This window comes from Chironomus tepperi, unplaced genomic scaffold (assembly GCF_022539635.2).
Source record: "Chironomus tepperi strain 1889 unplaced genomic scaffold, CSIRO-AGI_Ctep_v1 contig_359, whole genome shotgun sequence".
Taxonomy (NCBI): Eukaryota; Metazoa; Arthropoda; class Insecta; order Diptera; family Chironomidae; genus Chironomus; species Chironomus tepperi.
The window spans coordinates 1,561,651-1,578,788 of NW_027226481.1; the positions used below are offsets into that span (position 1 = coordinate 1,561,651).

At 30.4% G+C, this 17,138-nt stretch overlaps 1 protein-coding gene across 3 annotated transcripts in view; it reads right to left on the reverse strand.

Annotated features, from left to right (window-relative positions):
• The window catches only part of ssh (Protein phosphatase Slingshot), a 36,001-nt gene that overhangs the window by 12,492 nt on the left and 6,371 nt on the right, over window positions 1-17,138 (reverse strand). For all 3 annotated transcript variants that reach the window (XR_011544825.1, XM_070646264.1, XM_070646263.1), the window contains exons 2-5: window positions 14,072-14,121; window positions 3,813-4,029; window positions 1,840-2,456; window positions 1,046-1,111 (exon numbers count right to left, since the gene is read on the reverse strand). Coding sequence is in view for 2 of the 3 variants with exons in the window: in XM_070646264.1 (XP_070502365.1) it covers window positions 1,046-1,111; window positions 1,840-2,456; window positions 3,813-4,029; window positions 14,072-14,121 (950 nt within the window). In the remaining variant the exon portion in view is untranslated. The remainder of the gene's footprint in view (window positions 1-1,045; window positions 1,112-1,839; window positions 2,457-3,812; window positions 4,030-14,071; window positions 14,122-17,138) is intronic.

Genomic DNA, 17,138 nt, shown 5'->3' on the forward strand with positions numbered 1-17,138 from the left:
CGACTGTGAGGTTCATTACTGAACAATCATTTTAATGTCAATAATTATTCACAGCCTTTGTGTACTTGGAATGTTCTAAGAGGATTAATCTTTGTATGGGAAATTAGATCATATGAGCTCATAGTAACAGCAACTTTATACACCTGAGCAGCAACAGCAATTAACGTTACTTCCCAATTTAGAAACTCAAGAAAAAAAAGAGACAATAATAAACTTCAATCAATCAAAATTTCAAAATTGAGACATCTTCAAAAAAATTTCCAAAACGCTTCATTAAATAAAAAACACGTTAAATGTTGTAAAATTATTGATGATTATTAAGTGCCTATCAAATGAAGACAAAACTTTCTATTTAAATTAGCAATCGTTCATTTGCTGTCACACAATATCGATAGAGAGACACATGCATAATCATTTGCTATTTTCCGATTATAGCTTATTTTCTATTCCCAATCGTAATTTTCTTCTTCTTATAAGTTTTCGTAAGTATCGATAAATATTATGCAATTTGCTAATGCATTATTACATCGTCTATTTTATACGGCATCGTCCGGTGATTATTACATGATTGAAATCATATTGGGGAGGAGTGAAAAAAAAGTAATTAATTCTTTCATCTTTACTGTTCTCTTGTGAATTTTGTACGGTCAGTTTTCACTTTTTTTATGGTGCCCAATTCCAAATTCGTGCTTTTATTACTCATCGACACAATCAATCGATTAAGAAAATAAGCGAAAGAAAACAAAAAATTGCAGCAGTGCAAATGGATAGTCACAGCTCGTATTTTTTCAATTTAATTTTTTTTTCATATAGCGCTTGATTAAATGCTATAATTTAATTATCCAATTTGTATATAGTATATGCAAAAAAGCTAAGGCAATATATTACCATGTAGTTGCTGCCTTCCTGTTTTATTTTTTTTGTAGTCAATTAAAAATCCATCAACTGAGATCTCATTATTATTAATGTATTCTCAATATCCATATAGTTCACCTTTAGACTATTAAGCAACAAGAATAATAACAAATTTAATTGGTTTACTTACCACATGGCCTGAACAGAAACTGGCTTAAAGATGTGCTGACGACCGCAAACACTTACACTGAAGCCGCTGTATTCACATGATTAAATAGAGGGAAAAAAATATTATATGAAAGAGATTGTATTAATTAGGTCACAATTGTAATATAATAAAGAAATTGTTCCGTATTACATCATCATCAATGATATAAAAGAAGTTCTAGTTTTTCCTATTATGCAAAAAAAAAGATGATTGTGAATCAGGAATATCTCGTTGTTTAAATACGTATTTTCCCATAAGTAGGAAGAAGTGCTTTGTTATATTACTCGTCAGTCTGTCTGTTTATTGGAATGAACCAATTTCACGGAGAATGATTTTCATATTTAGAAGCTGTTATTGGATGTTGTTAAGGCTTATTAGTACAAGAAATACAATTTTTTTTTGTAATGTATTCCGACAGCAGAACTTTAATTGGAAATTTGAAACTATTCTTAAGGAACTAACTAGCTATAGAAGTATATGAGGAACTAAAGAAACAGAAAATCACGAATACAATTCTAAAGAACAAAGTGGGATCAATACCCCAAATTGATGACACTGTGTAGAGTTCATCGGGCTCATTTCACATTAAAATAAGCTACAACTATGTATATTTAGAATATTCTAATTTAATAAAATAACTAAACTGTAAACAGAGAATGCGTTTCAGTTTAACGATTCAAAAATGCCATTTCAATGCACTACTCTATGATGATGTGAATTGGCACAATTATAATTGCAGAAATACAGGTAGAAAGAAAATGTAAATGTTGACTCACCCATCACCATCAAGTCTTATAGCGGTATCTGCAAGAACTTTAAGCACTAATCCAACTGTCGTCTTCTCATTACAGTCAATGCCCAACAAACATGATTCTTCTATTTCATTTGATGAGCTTTTACTACTACAACTGCTACCAATTGTCGATTCATTATCACATTGTTGTATATCATCTTGTATATTGGAGCATTGTGTAAAATTATTATTATAATTATTATTACTGTTAGAATTTTTTTGAGGATCAATATCACATGATGTTTCTGCATTTGCATTTGCATTTGTCATATTAGCACTAGTTTGCGATGAAACACTGCTGTTTGTATTCGATTGATTTTGATAACTAGTTGTTAAAATACTGCTGCTACTGCATCTATTATTATCATCATTCTCATTCTCATTTGCATCTGTATGTGATATAACTACATCACTCATCAATGACGGCAGTTGATTATTACTATTACTATTGTTAATCGTAGGACTCGCACACTTACTACGATCATTATTTCCGACAATTGTATTTGTTGGTGATGTTATTTGTGCTTTTTTCGAGGCAGGACGTGAAACTACCACTAAATAACGGGTGCGACCAGCGCGCAATGATTCCAACTTTACAGCCTATATTAGGAAATATATTCAATAAGGAATAAAAAAAAGAGAAGAGAGAATGTCATTCATTAAAGATCATATATACAATATCACTAAATGATTATCAAGGGCCAATAACATATGTGACAATGCCTTTGAAATGACGATGATGGTTAAAGAAGAAGAAAGATTTACATTTTAGTGTAAAAGTTTCTCAACACTCATGATATTGAACGTTATATATTCGAGGTCGTTTCCATTGTTTATCTACGTTCCTCGTGCGATCATCTGGTCGATCGTCTCACACGAGAGGAAAATAGAGAAAAATTTTTAAAAGAGTCGAATTAGTAAGAAATTTTCCTCATTTCATCGGGTCGGGAAAAAGAACATGAACATATGCATAATAGTAGTAACTATACACATGTTGGAAACATGCCAGATTGAGATGAGAGAATTGTTTTGTGTGTAAACCGAGAGACACAACGACTCGCCGACGATTTTCAAAAACGGGACTTTTATGGTTTCGCCATGAATAATTACAATATAAAAAGGCATCGGCAAAAGTCTATTTTTCTCCTCTCTTCGCATTTATAGTTAGTTAGATACTAATAAATAAATACATATTGAGTTTGAATAGATAGTGAATGTATTGAATGAATGAACAAAAATAAAAAATCACAAAATATAGCTTAATAGAGAAAAGAGAGTAAAAGTTAAGAAGAAAAATGTATATTGCAAGCAAGCATATTAAAAATCTATTTTTGCCCTGCCATGAGATCAATTGATGTGTAAAAAGTGAGAAGAAAATAGAATTTTTTGATGGATATTAAAGTATGGACTTGTGTGTTTGGATTAAAAACAAACAGGAAAAGTCATAAAAAAACATTATGCGCATTTACTTTTGGTTCGGCTCTAGTACTATTTTCCTGGAACTATCTGATAATTTAGTCTAAATATTTACATCCATTACCTAATTCCAAACTAAACATGTCGGGTGTTATAAAAATTTCTAATCTTAAACAAAATCCGGTTAGCTCTTTTCTGAAGTTTCACTGAGTTCAGGCTTAAAAAGGCGAGGCACATTGACATCATTAAGAATGCCGCACAACCTTGAACTACACATAATATCTCGAGTTTTTATCACAGATATATTCCCGAAAAAATAAAATATAAACAAACCGAACACGTGCGACATTTGTTCATCGCAAAAATGCGCTAGTAAGATATGAATAGATCCGGTGGATCAACATAAAGTGAGAGTGACCTCGTAATTTTTTCTCTTTTTATTTTTACTTCATCATTCAATATCACATTGATATTTTCTTTTTATATTCACTGTTTTGTTTTGTATTTTATGATCATAGAGTGTGGAATCATAAATATTACCATTTTTAGCGTTTCCTCAGGCCGCAATAAATAGAACATTGATTGTAAATGCTGCTGTATATCACTGCCAACGCTACCGATTGATGTTTGACTCGCAGATAATTCAATCGATATCTGACTAAGTCGACGACCATCGCTGAATGTCTGTCGCTGTAGACGCTCATTTGAACCCAACATTAATGCCGTTCCTTTACCAGCGAAGTAACACTCATTTAAGCTGTAAATAAAAAGAATGAAGAAATAGATTTCATGAAAATTGAGTTGTTAAGCAATTACTTCATATTAAATTTTTGTGTATATGACTTCGATTATTGATAAATGGCATAATTAGAGTAATCTCATAAGACATATACACAATAGACATGCGACACCTTTAAAATTACATTATTATTTTTGTGTCTCAACTTTGCGTCATCATCACATAAGACCATTCGTCAAGATCATGGGTAGAGGAAAAAAAAAATGAAAAATTCAAAATATCGTGAATATGAAAATACGATAATTTTACATCATAGACTGTAAATTATGTCATTTATACTTTTGTGATCATAACATTATTTTTTTTAAATTCATTACTTATTCGCTTTCGGCCAAATTCGCGCTGCTAATTTAGAGTGCAATTAAACGTGATCATTGGCAATGAAATTTTATATATCTATATATTCAGTCAGTCAGAGTCTCTCTTATTTAATCAGTGGAAAATAAATAAATGAAACTAGTAAAAAAATCAACATCAAAGATGAAAATTTGACAGCGCAGAATTTTAGAATTAATTACAGTCTGTAAGTAATTTCACTGTTTGACAGTTCAATGCAGAACTTTGAATATCGAATTGCTCTTAATTAGACATGACATTGTGGCCTTACAAACTTTTTTTACGTGTTTTTTTCAAAGAAGGTTCATAAACTACAAATTGACCTATAAAATACTTCAATTGCCAAAATTCAATGCATTTGCTCCAAAACACACTCATGTCAGATATAAACCAGACAATTTGCAAAACAAACATCTTCGTTCTATCAACAAACTGCGAAATATTCACTCCGAAATAGAAAAATTGATGAAATAGTAACAACATCATTGCTGACGACTAAAATTGTCTAATATGTTGTTAAACAAAAATATAAACATCTCTAGCCTCGTGACACTGCATAACTTTTAATCGATTATAGAGAAGCAATTAAATGTGATGATGCGCCACAAAAGGCAAGAGCGCGTGTTTGCTCCTCATGTGATGTTCTGTGTGTGCTGCTTTAGCTCTTATGCCTGGCAATATTTTAGGAAGAAACAAAATACACAAAGTGTGGAAAAATGAGCATATGGGAAAGGAAAAATGTACTCATGCCTGGCAAAGAGATGAATAAGAAATAGCTTAAAAAAATGGTTTACATTATTCACATAATTTTTTGATGATGTATCAATTATTGAGAACAGACATGTTTCACGGTTCTGCTTATTTGATTTAATCGTCTCTTATTCTTTATAAAATTATTGACTTGCAATGTGCTTTAAGGAGGAACTCAATAATCATTGTTGAAACGTCAAGTAAGAATCTAACTGGCAATTATGTGAATTAAACTTTTGAAATACCACAAAAGCAGAAATATAAAAAAAAATGAATATCAAGCATGAGAGAGAACGAGAATCTACGATTTGACCTTCATAGTTTATTTCAATCTTTTATACTTTTTTTTTATTATTTCTTACATTTTGCTTACGTTTCGCTACACGAGAACTTTAACACTAATTCTAAGGTGAACTCTTTGGTTCCTTTATGCATACATGTACAAACAAGTGTCTACATGGCAAATTTTTTATTCAAAGCTGCCTTTTGACATAAGCACTATTATTAATTTACTGCTGTGCTCAAAAAGATTTCTTTTTCCTGCTTATAAAAAACAACATTTTTTTTGCCAATTCTTAATAGCCTTTGAGCTTCGCAGTGTAATCTGACATGAAAACTTTACAGCAAGTGTGCCGTTTATCATTTCAGATATTTTTTTATTATTATTTCGTACGCCTTTATTTACCGGACTGTATTTGTTTATCAATTTTTTTTAATGATGTTTGCGTCAAACTTTTTATTTGCTTTATTTTCAACGGAATCTAAGTGTCCAAGTATCTTAAGAGCACATAAACTTGTTTTGTTGACTTTTTCTTTTTCTTATTGACAATTTAATTGAGACGAGTTTCTAAACTGAAAAACATCTTTTTTTGGCGTGAGATCTGTATGCGAAAAAATGGAAAGTCTAATTCAATGTTAATGACTTTAATTCAGATCTAGTGATCTTAGTTTTGTAATGAGCATTTAGCATACTGTCTAAGTCCCCCTTCACAAAATGTTCATTTCACAAAACATAACTTGATCGCTGATTCTTTGCTTGTTGCTGCAAAAACACTGTGCATTGATTCTCATAAATTACAAAATGCACATTCACATATGAATGGCAAATTTAAGATCATATTAAAAAGATTTTTTCATTTCTGTGCACTTTAGCGAGACTATCAAAAGCCATTTGTCGATCGAGGAACAATGAGAACAAAGGCGCATCTTTGATTAACTCATTGCAACAATCGATTCTTTGTAAATATCCAACAGATACATATGATTCATTAAAAATGCAAAATTAAACTTCCTTAATGTCACTACTCTTTCAATTACTATCTCTCTGCTTTTTTTTATGTACATTCATGATTGCCTTCAATTTTTTTTTTGCATTCTTCTTCTTCACTTCAGTCTTTTTTGCATGTTGAAAGGAAAAACGAATAAACGAAAAAGTAACAGACATAATTACTTCAACCTACTAACCAACTTATCTCAATCAATTCATCCTAATCAATCAGACAATCCCTTTAAGGCATAAGAAAAAAAAAACTAAATTATAATTTTAATCCATCGATTGCAAAAACATTTAATGCTCTGTTCTTTTCTTTCTATTTTTTTGTTAGCAAAATGCCAAGGAAAATCAATTTGAAGGAGAGATTTATTAGGTGAGTCAGTTTGTCTAGCTTAGTGAAGTCCAAAAAGTCTGCAAGCTTTTTCGAGACACGACCCTGGACTCGGCACATTTTGGATGTAGAAAAGCTTGTGATTTTAAGAATTTGAGGCTTAGATTTAGGATTTTCAGTGAAAATTATGAAATTTTCAGAACATAATTAGAACCAGAGTTAGAAATTGACTCGACTCGACTTTATAGAAAACCCAAGTTGACTTTGAGCTCTGATTAGAACTTCTGATCTTGTTCTAAAACATATAGTTTGGACAATACTAGTCTAATTAGATATTATAGATTTATGTTAGATTTCAACTCTATCCACATTCAAAACCATTGTTGATCACTTAGTTAATGCTAGAATCGACTACCTGCTGAGACTGTTTTTGAAACTGAAGGATTTAGACTTAATTATTTAATAAAGCTGAACAATCAAATAAGCTAAATCTACAAGAATTAAGGTTAAATTGATTAACTTCTTCCAATGCGTTTCTATTAAACTATTTTAGTATTTAGCAAAGATTGAAAGTGATTTCGAAAAGTATGCTATAAAGTCTAGTTTAATAAAAATTTCTATACCAGTTTTCAGTTTTAAACTTAATTGCAAAAATTCGAAAGAAATAACAAATAAATAATGCAACTTTTTTTATTTCCATTGCACCCAAATCGCATAAATTTGTTTGCATGTATAATATAAGCGATACTAATGCTAATGAGCTTTATATTTGAATTAAAAAATATTTTTTTATTTGAAATATATTGCAATCGGAATTTTTTCAATTTTGCTTGCGGGGCCCGTCTCATATATATAAATATTGTAGCAATAATAATGATATTATTATATGAAATTACATATTATTCCCTCTTTCTCTCAACACAAAACTTATGATTTCTATTGTAGAAAAAAAAAATTAAAATTAACAAGCATAAAATAAAATAACAAAATAAAATTCTTGCAAAATACTCTAAAAGTGAGCATAATTTTATTTAAAAAAAAAAAGAATTACATAATAGCAATTGATGTCATGCTATTTTGAAATTTAATGGTAAGAAAAACATATTTTCTTCAATTCTCTTTTTTACTTCTGTCTTTTGACATGCCAATGTTTAAAGCATCAAAGTACTTGGAGGTATTTTTAATGCATTTTAAAACTCAATGAAAAAACGTGTTTTTGTTTATGTCTCCACTTTGTCTAGATGGCATCAACATTGTTCAATGGTAAATGCAAATCTTGTAAGGAAGAATCTTTATGTCTGATTTGTGAATCCATCGAGGTGAGAATAAATTAAAGATATGGGCAGTTAATTGAAGCTTCCATGCAATTAGTGTTTACTCATGTTCTTTACGGTTCATGTAGTTTTTCATAAAAACAATATATTTCATTTGGATGTTTTATGTTTACTATCGGTCTCAAGGGAAGGTTTTTGTACTGGGTATTTCCTTTTGTAAACATAACTATGAGAATTTGGATAATTTATTTAGAACTTTGTGTTTAAAACAATGGTGGGCAACTTGTGTGTTCCGGTACCCAATTTTGTTGGAAACAGAGTTGCAAAACAGGCAAAAACCGTACAATTTCTTGATAATTTGTATGGATTTGTAAGAAAAAACCGTACAAATTATCAAGAATTTGTACGGTTTTTGCCTGTCACAGGTCCCTGTTATGCAACTCTGGTTGGAAATGTCATAAACCGTATGCCGTGTGCGATTTCGGTCAAGGCTTGTCACCAAGGTGTGCCACAAAAAACTAAAGCTTGCCTATCACTAGTAAAAAATGCGTTCAAATGCTCAAGCTATCTCAAAACTCTAACAACTTCCGAAATAGGCTTTGAACTGCTTTGAAGAATTTCTTTTTACAAGACTAAAATTGAAGTCATCAGCTCCACGCTAAGCGAAGAAAAAATCTTTCAACAATTGTTAAAATTACTCAACTCTAACAAACCCATTTTTTTTTCGTCATTGTACACTACGAGTTCATTTTATGTGTGATGCCATTAATTTTATTTCACCTGAAAAACAATTTCATTCTTCTGAGCTTTTTTTTCTATCTTTGCTTTATGTATTTTCATAATTACATCTATTTGACACAACACAATGCAACAGCGGCAGTTTTGTCGTTACTTTTTTTCGCTATGAAGGTATTATAATCACATTTGTTATTTTATACTTTATAGATAGAAATAAAATAAAATTGTTTAGTAAACCGCAGCAGTTAAAAAAAAAACCAAAACATAACTATATACAATTCGCATTAGAGTGTAGCTGAACATGAAAGAGAGAAAAAAAATCTCACATATGGAATTAAAGTTGGTGCTATAAACACACATTTAAAAGCAGACGAGAGAAGTAAAAAATGAAAATTATATATAAATAAATACAAAAATTTATTTAATTTCAAAACATAGCGAAAAAAAACAGCAGCAGCAGCTAACAGTCAATGATTATGTAATGTACCGCGCAGCAGTGATTTTGGCCTTTAATGCTTTCAAATGTGTTATAGTAACACCATGAAATGAAGGCAAAGAAGTTAAATTAAACATTGGTATTTTTTTCAACATTTATACCAGACGATATGCGCATATTGTCGATGATTGATAATTGATACTTATGGTTGAATTGGATTAAATCCAGACTGACATAAGAACATGATTATGTGCACTTTTAAAGCTCCCACGTTTTTATTTGTTGTAAAGCAACAAAAAAAAAATCATTTGAATTTTAAATTAATCTGTTTCTTTACTTCTTTCTCAAGTTACAGGCGACTTTTCTTTCTTTTTTCAAATATGTTTAAAGCAGCGACAACAAACACAGCACAGTCTTTTTTAATACACAATTTTTACTTTATGCTAATAGGCACTTTCTTTCCTTTCATTTTTACATGTTTTGTCTATAAGTATTTCCAAAGTCAGACGCAAAAATAAAAATAAAAATTTTTTTTATACTGTCTGATGTTATTGTCTACCATGTTTTATTTTTTTCGTACATCCATTCAATATATACAATGTTAGCGACATTATGCACTTGAGATCAGGGATTTATGTTGAATAAAAATTCATTAGCTATGATGATGAATGAGCACGAGATTAATTCAATTTTAAAATGGTTGCCCGAAAAGCAAGGTGCTGCAGCAGTATTATTGTGACATGAAAGGTTGTTCTTTAGCTGCTGGGGAGAGTTCTAAGTCGGCTTATTTACGTTAAGAGACGAAATTGACTGGACGGCAACATGCAACATTGTTGACGTCGAAACATGTTGCTCGACGCATTTGCACAGCTCGGGTAGGTCATGAATACAGAATATTTTATGAACTGGGACAGACGTCAATATTTAGATGTACGATATTCTTTTTATACCTTTACAAGTACACAAATTGTTATAAAAAATTTACTACGCAATTTTCACATTCAATTTAATAAAGAATTCTGACCTACGTGACTGTATTAAAAGTTTGATAGACGTAATAAAAAAAAAAAACTTTTTTTTGTTTAACTTGTCGTGAACGTCTTCAGACATTTTCAATCCCTGTCTGAGTCGTCTCATTTAAAATTCAAAAAAGTCTTTGGTCTTTTTATACACAAAAATTAACTTTATATCCTCATATGTTTGACGACAAACAATGAAGAAGAAGAGGAACCGTCACTAATCATTCGCATAATCAGATGGAGAGAAAGAAGAGCCATGAATGAAAGTAAAAATGATTAAAATAAAATAAATATTTAAATGCAAATTATCTTTCACCGAAAATAGACGTAAAATATGACAAAAAACTTTTTTTATTGTGTGTGAGTTAAGTCTTTTACACACCAAAAAAAAGAAAAAGAGACTTTGGGGCTTTCATTAGATGATAAATCATTTTTATGATCATGACAATTTTATAGTAAACATTCATAAATGGTGGGAATGCATAAAAGCTCTTCAATGTGCAGAAAAATATAAATTTTTTTGTTTAAATTTTAACAGTTTTTCGTGAATGACACGACATCATTTTGTTTCCCACATCAATGAATGAAATGAATGAAAAGAACGCAAAAATTTATTTACTCTCTTTTTTTTTTTTTTGAGGTGTGCAATGTTTTTCTGTAAACCTTTTATATTGTCTACGTTGTTTGTTAATTTGATATACGCGACGTATTTAATATTTTATTATAGTTAGTTTTTCTTGCAGAGCACCAAAAAGGAAAGGAAGAAAAATGAAAAATCTAAACATACACAATAAAGACAAAAGAGCGAAAGTGTACAGTTATTTGAGGCTTTTTTTTATACGCTACGCGGCTTTTTTTGTGTTTAATGACTATAGGTGTTATGAACTTTTTGTAACAACAATAAATTTTTATGTTATCTCAATTATTTAGCATATGTTTTTGGAAAAGATGACTTGATTTTCGCTCTAGTTTGTCTATATTGTGGTACTATATGTGACTATAAAGTGCACAACTCGGTACCAAAGCTTGAAGTCGACTCGATTTGAGTCAAGTTTTGAAGGATGCAGAGCAACAACACAAAAAACTAGCAGAATTAGCCATTTTAGACCAATGATTCACAGTGGATCAATAGGAACTACACATGAAGTTCCAATTCGACTTCAAGCTCTTCTCGGCACATCTCTAAAGTTCAAAGAGTGCTAATTTTATGGAATATTTGAAAGATTTACAAGCAGAAATTAAAATGTCTTTAAATTCATTTGATCATTCAGCTGAATTTATAGTCATAATGATTTATGAGTATTTAAAAATCTAAGTCATTACCCACAAAATATAGGCACGACCCTTAAGTCTTTTAATCTAAATTTACGAATCATGTGATTAAATGCGCCCAAATATACCAAATTTTTATCTTATTACATTAGTCATAGGAAGTCGTTTTATCATTTCGCAGCAAACTGCGAGCTATATCTACAAATTTTGTTTCTCCTTGGTGACTAGCTTCTCTTTGTTTGTAAAGACGGATTAATTTTCAATCATGGACATAATTCGAAATGTGTGTAACAAAGGAAATAAATCAGAAAATTTATAAGAATTACTCAAAAATACACAAAAGAATTTGAATGTGAACTTATCTTGATTGTATAATTTGACTACTTAAGCTATCTATTTCTCGTATTCAAATACATCATTACTACGAGTGTGTAATTTACTATCAATTTTGAACACGCATTTGTCCGAGTAATGTCTATTCTTTTGTATATTGTGCGAAAAAAAGCAAGTTAACGACACAATAATGAATTGAAAAATTAGCATTGAAATAAATTAAAATAAAACAAACCATAACAGCAAAAAATAAAATTAGGTTAAAACCGTTAGCTTTGGCCTAATTTAAATGTTTTTTTCACCATTTCTTTCCTCACCTATTTGTCTCTGTCGTCGTCCTCTCTTGTCATCGAATTTTGATTTATGGTCTTTATATTATTAATTCTTAATACATGTTCGTGTATGTGTGTTATTTTAGTTGGTCATGTCATAAAAAAGAAATGAAGAACAAACAATTTTTGCGGAACTTGTCGCACGCTTGTACAATAATAAACGAAATAATTTTCTTATTTAATACTATGAAAATCCGGTTTATGGATGTTGCCAAAAAAAATGAAAATTTAAATTACAAATACTTATTTACATTTTAAAAAGTGTCAAATGAGTGCAAATTTATTGAATCGCCAAATTACAGCCACACATTTTATTGCGATTTAGAATTCAAATTATTTTCATTAGCAACAGTTCATGAATGAATAAAAAAAGAATGTCGTAATGAAATTATGTGCAAATAGAGTGTTCTAAATGCATAAATAAATAATCAAGCGCGTGTTTCACTTGACGAAACGAGTACATACGTTGTGTACGAAAAAAAAAAATCAATTCTGTTTCTATTTTCTTTATAAAGTTCGTTGCACTCAATATAAAAAGTATTGCCAGTCATTCACGAATATCCTTCCGTGAATAAAACATTGAAAAATTAATCAAAAGGGTGGAAAAAAGTTTTTTTTTCTATGTTATGTCAATTATTGAGCAGGTAAGGAAGCCATTTGAACCCGGATGAATGAAATGCATAATTTTTACGATGACTGATAAAGTTATTAATTACACAATAATTTACTACAAGTTCTGATATAAGTTCATTGAATGAGGTTTTTTACACACTTTTCCTTTGTGGCATAAAACCACAATTTTATGGATTTTTTTTTGTTCAACATTACCACAGGAAAATGAAGAACTTTAAAAGTAAGTCTTTTATAATACTCTACTCTAGTCAAAATTACATTATATTTTCCCTGACTAAGCAAGACATGGCTGATTGTAGGCTTCTTCGTGTCTAACGGGGGGAAATCCAAAAATGATTTGTTTATGGATTTCCATGGTTTCTCGATAAACAAATTCTGAATTTTTGCAATTCCTTCATGAAAAAAAATGTTTTTCTAGCTTTGATAGCTTCCCGATATGTTGAAATGTTTATATTTCCATTAAAATTCCTTCGTTGAGCAGGAAATTCATTTAATAACAACGAACATGAATCATATTGGCAACAAAACTAAAGAATAACGCAATAAATTATTGATATATATTTTCATTAACGACCTTGTGTTATCATTAAGCATTTTTATCGACCATTTGATTAGGTCGTTCAAACACGTTTAACAAGTGAGCGTAACGTAGAATGGTCGTTGACTCATATTATAAATAGTAGTTGTATATTTCTTCTCAAAGATTGCAGAACAAGTATTATTCTACAATTATTTTTCCAACTGGATTTTCTGTGAAAATATTGCACAATCTCTGTTTGTTTTTTATTTTTTTTGTTGGGTGACTGAGCAAGATATTTTTAGCACGATATCGGCATGTTTCTCATACGTTGGATTAACTCCAATCGATATTTTACCACTTTGAAGATTAACTTATCAGTAACCAAAAATGATTTCCTCAAAAAATTTGATATTTTGTTGAAATTCGCAAAAATAATGAAATATTGTAAAATTCAGCTTAATGAGACTAAAGGGTGGAACTACTTGGTAATTTTAATAGAACCCGTTAGTCAAAAATATTCCAGAATTATTTCACAGTTCGCTTAAGGCTGAATTGCATACGTGTGATCCATCTACGTTGGTACTAGACATTCTTATAAAGAGAACGAATGAAAAAAATCCAAAAAAGGGGAATCATTCTGTTCGGTCAGCTATTTCAACAGCATTTTTTATGGTCCGTTGATATCTCAATGTCAGATGATGCAAACTGCTGCGCACATGTCGATAGTTTTAAAATTCTTTAAATTCTTCTTACCTTTTACATATTCTCTGATTCTCTTCTGATTCTCGTACACCACCAGAATCCTGTAAAACAACAGAACAAAAAAAAGAAGTTGTTGTAAATATTTTGTTGATATAAATAATTTCAATTGATAGTTAGTCATCCAAATAAATCATTCGTTTAAATGGACAATAAAAAGAAATTAAAGAAAAAATATACATTTTTCGTGTGGTCTATAAATAGTAGCAATTACACAATATTTCTTTCTTTTTCTCTTCGCCCATCCATATAATTGAAATTTAATGATTAAACGAGAAACTGAGAGAGTGAAAAAAGTTAATGAGAAGTGAGCGCGGAGAAGAAAATGTATAGTTATGATTCAGTTTTTCCTAATATGGGCATATTTTGGAGTGCGGTTCCAACGAGTCTACGATCGAGCGACTTTTTAGTAAGAGCTTATTGAGTATGGAGTGGAAGTAAATATATATATGAATTTTGAGCTTCAACAATGCATGGAGGAATAAATGAAATGTCTACATATTTTATTATCTCTTTTTATTCAAGTACTGTTTTGAAATGTGCGATGATTTTCTAAAATATACTTTTAACTCATTTCCTCATGATACATTATTCATGATGACATCGAATCTAAAAATGAAGATAGGCTAATAAAAAAATGAAAATGAAACTCATGATAATTATTACTATATCATTTCGCTTTTCATTTGTGCCTCTATTAAAACTGAGTGAAGAACTATTAATTAATCTTTTTACATACACGACTTTTTTAAGCGATTATTTCACACTTCTTGTTTTTTTCTCTTCCCTTTAACATGTTGCAATGCAGGCAATTAAGACAATAGTTAAAATGAATTCACATATGTATGTTAAAATATCATATCATGCTGTGTTTTTGACTCATTTTTTTTATTTGCTATCTGGGGAGAGTTATGTATCTGATCTACATTTTGTCTGTTTGTAGAACCAGAGTTGTAAGTGCATTACGTATAGCAAGATGTCTTTTATCTGAATACTGTCTACATTCTATACAGGTTGTACATGACAAGTGTATATGTTGCTTAGATAATCCAAAACTAGCTGAGATTTTTATTATCTTAAGTACGCCCCTCCACAACTCTGTGCATTTGCTTATTCAGTGCTGCAAAGAATCACTGCCAAGATACACAGAATGTGGTCTTATATAAAAACTATCTATACATACTAATTTATGCGCAATTAACGTTCTAATGAACATTACTAATGGCTTGATGCTGTTCAAAATTTATGAGCAATTTGCTCACTTCAAAAATCACCAACAATTTACTTTAATTCACTTCCAACAAAGAAATATAAAAATTACTTCACAAGCAAATGTGAAAAATAAAAGTTCAACAAAAACTTGTTGCCTACTACGATAATTCATTATTTTTCTTTCTCCAGGATCGCAAGTCTAATCACACACCTTAACAAATGCGCTTTCATAACCTCTTACGATCACAATTCGTTTCATTTCAGCTCTCAAATTTGAGTAATTTTTTGAGTCAATTCCAAAGCATGTCAATCAATGTTGGCCGCATTTGCCTTCGAAATTGATTAAAGCAAAAAAAAAAAAAACAGAATATGTGAGTAAGAGAGAAAACCGAAAGAGGTTGAAGGCACACATACAAGACATAAAGACAAGTATAAAGTTGACCTTAATGTTAAAAATATCCAACATGGGCCTAATTTAATGTGCATTTTATTCGTACAATCTCTTTGCTCTCGGTAAGTCTCAAGCATTCTACATTGAATTTAAGTATCAAGCGTACACATTTTGTTGACCTCTATTATGGTGCCTTTTTTTTATTATTTCATTGTAATTTTAAATTTTCGATGCTCTTTTTTGGTCAACATTGTGAGGTTTGGATAGAAAGAAGAAACGCAAAATTTCTTCTTTTTTGTCTTATCAATCACATTCAGGACATTTTTACTCTTTTTATATTTCATTGGACATTACAATTTAAATGATCATCGTATGCCTTATATGGTAAATGAGAAATTTTCTTCTTTGCATATATATGCCAAAAAAAATACGTGCAAACATAAAATTTCACATTGAAAATTTGTTTGCTTCGTGAAACGGAAGAAGAATGTTTGACGGGGTGTGCATACAAAAAAATATTGTGACATGAGAATAATATTTATCTTGTATATGATATGAGCTGTTTCGTATGAAAAGGTTCTTGCGAAGAGAATCGCATGATTTGCTGACATTTTAGGTGGTCTGTAGAAGAGAAATTCAGCATAAATTGTAAAAAATGTAGATGAATAAGCAGAAATCTTGAAATATTGTTGCTATGGAGGAAATTCTATTAAATTTGAGATAATTTTGATGGTTTCTATAGATGGAAGTGAAAGCAAGTCCATTAAATTAATCAAAATTGGATAACAATTAATTAACACCTAAGATTACACTCTAAAACAGCACTGTTCAAACTTTTATGTGTCGCGATACATCTTGGTGGTAAGCCACGACCGAAACCACATATGACATGCGCCACACATGACTGTGGCGAGAAACACAGTTTGGACAACAGTGCTCTATCCGTTTGGACAAAATATGTTAAAACGTATTTGCGTCAATTCATGCTAATGACTGCACAGCTAGACTGTCTACTATAGCTAAATCTGAACTAAGATTCAACCTTTGAAATCTAAACTTCTACTCAGATTGCCTAGTTCAGCGTGTCTGTTTTTAATCACACTTCCTCCTGATAAGCTTCTAAATAGCAGAATCGATCGTTTCCAGTAAGCTCTTATCAAATTAGTACAACAAAAAAATGAAATCTCTGCACTATGAAATTTGAGACGTTGCAAGGCTTAAATCGCAACAAATTATACAACATTTTAATGTATTCTCCAAAAGATCATTCAGTTTCCTTAAATAGTTAAGCAGCAATGTGTAAAAAAATATTTTGGAATTAGCAAGGTTTCATGCGGAATGATATTCATTAAAGCTGTTGAGCTAATTTTGCAGAAATTTTTGTGATTTCCTTTAAAATCTTAACAATTTAAAGTGTAAAGAGCTTTATGAGAATCGCAATGTTCTGCTCAGTATGAG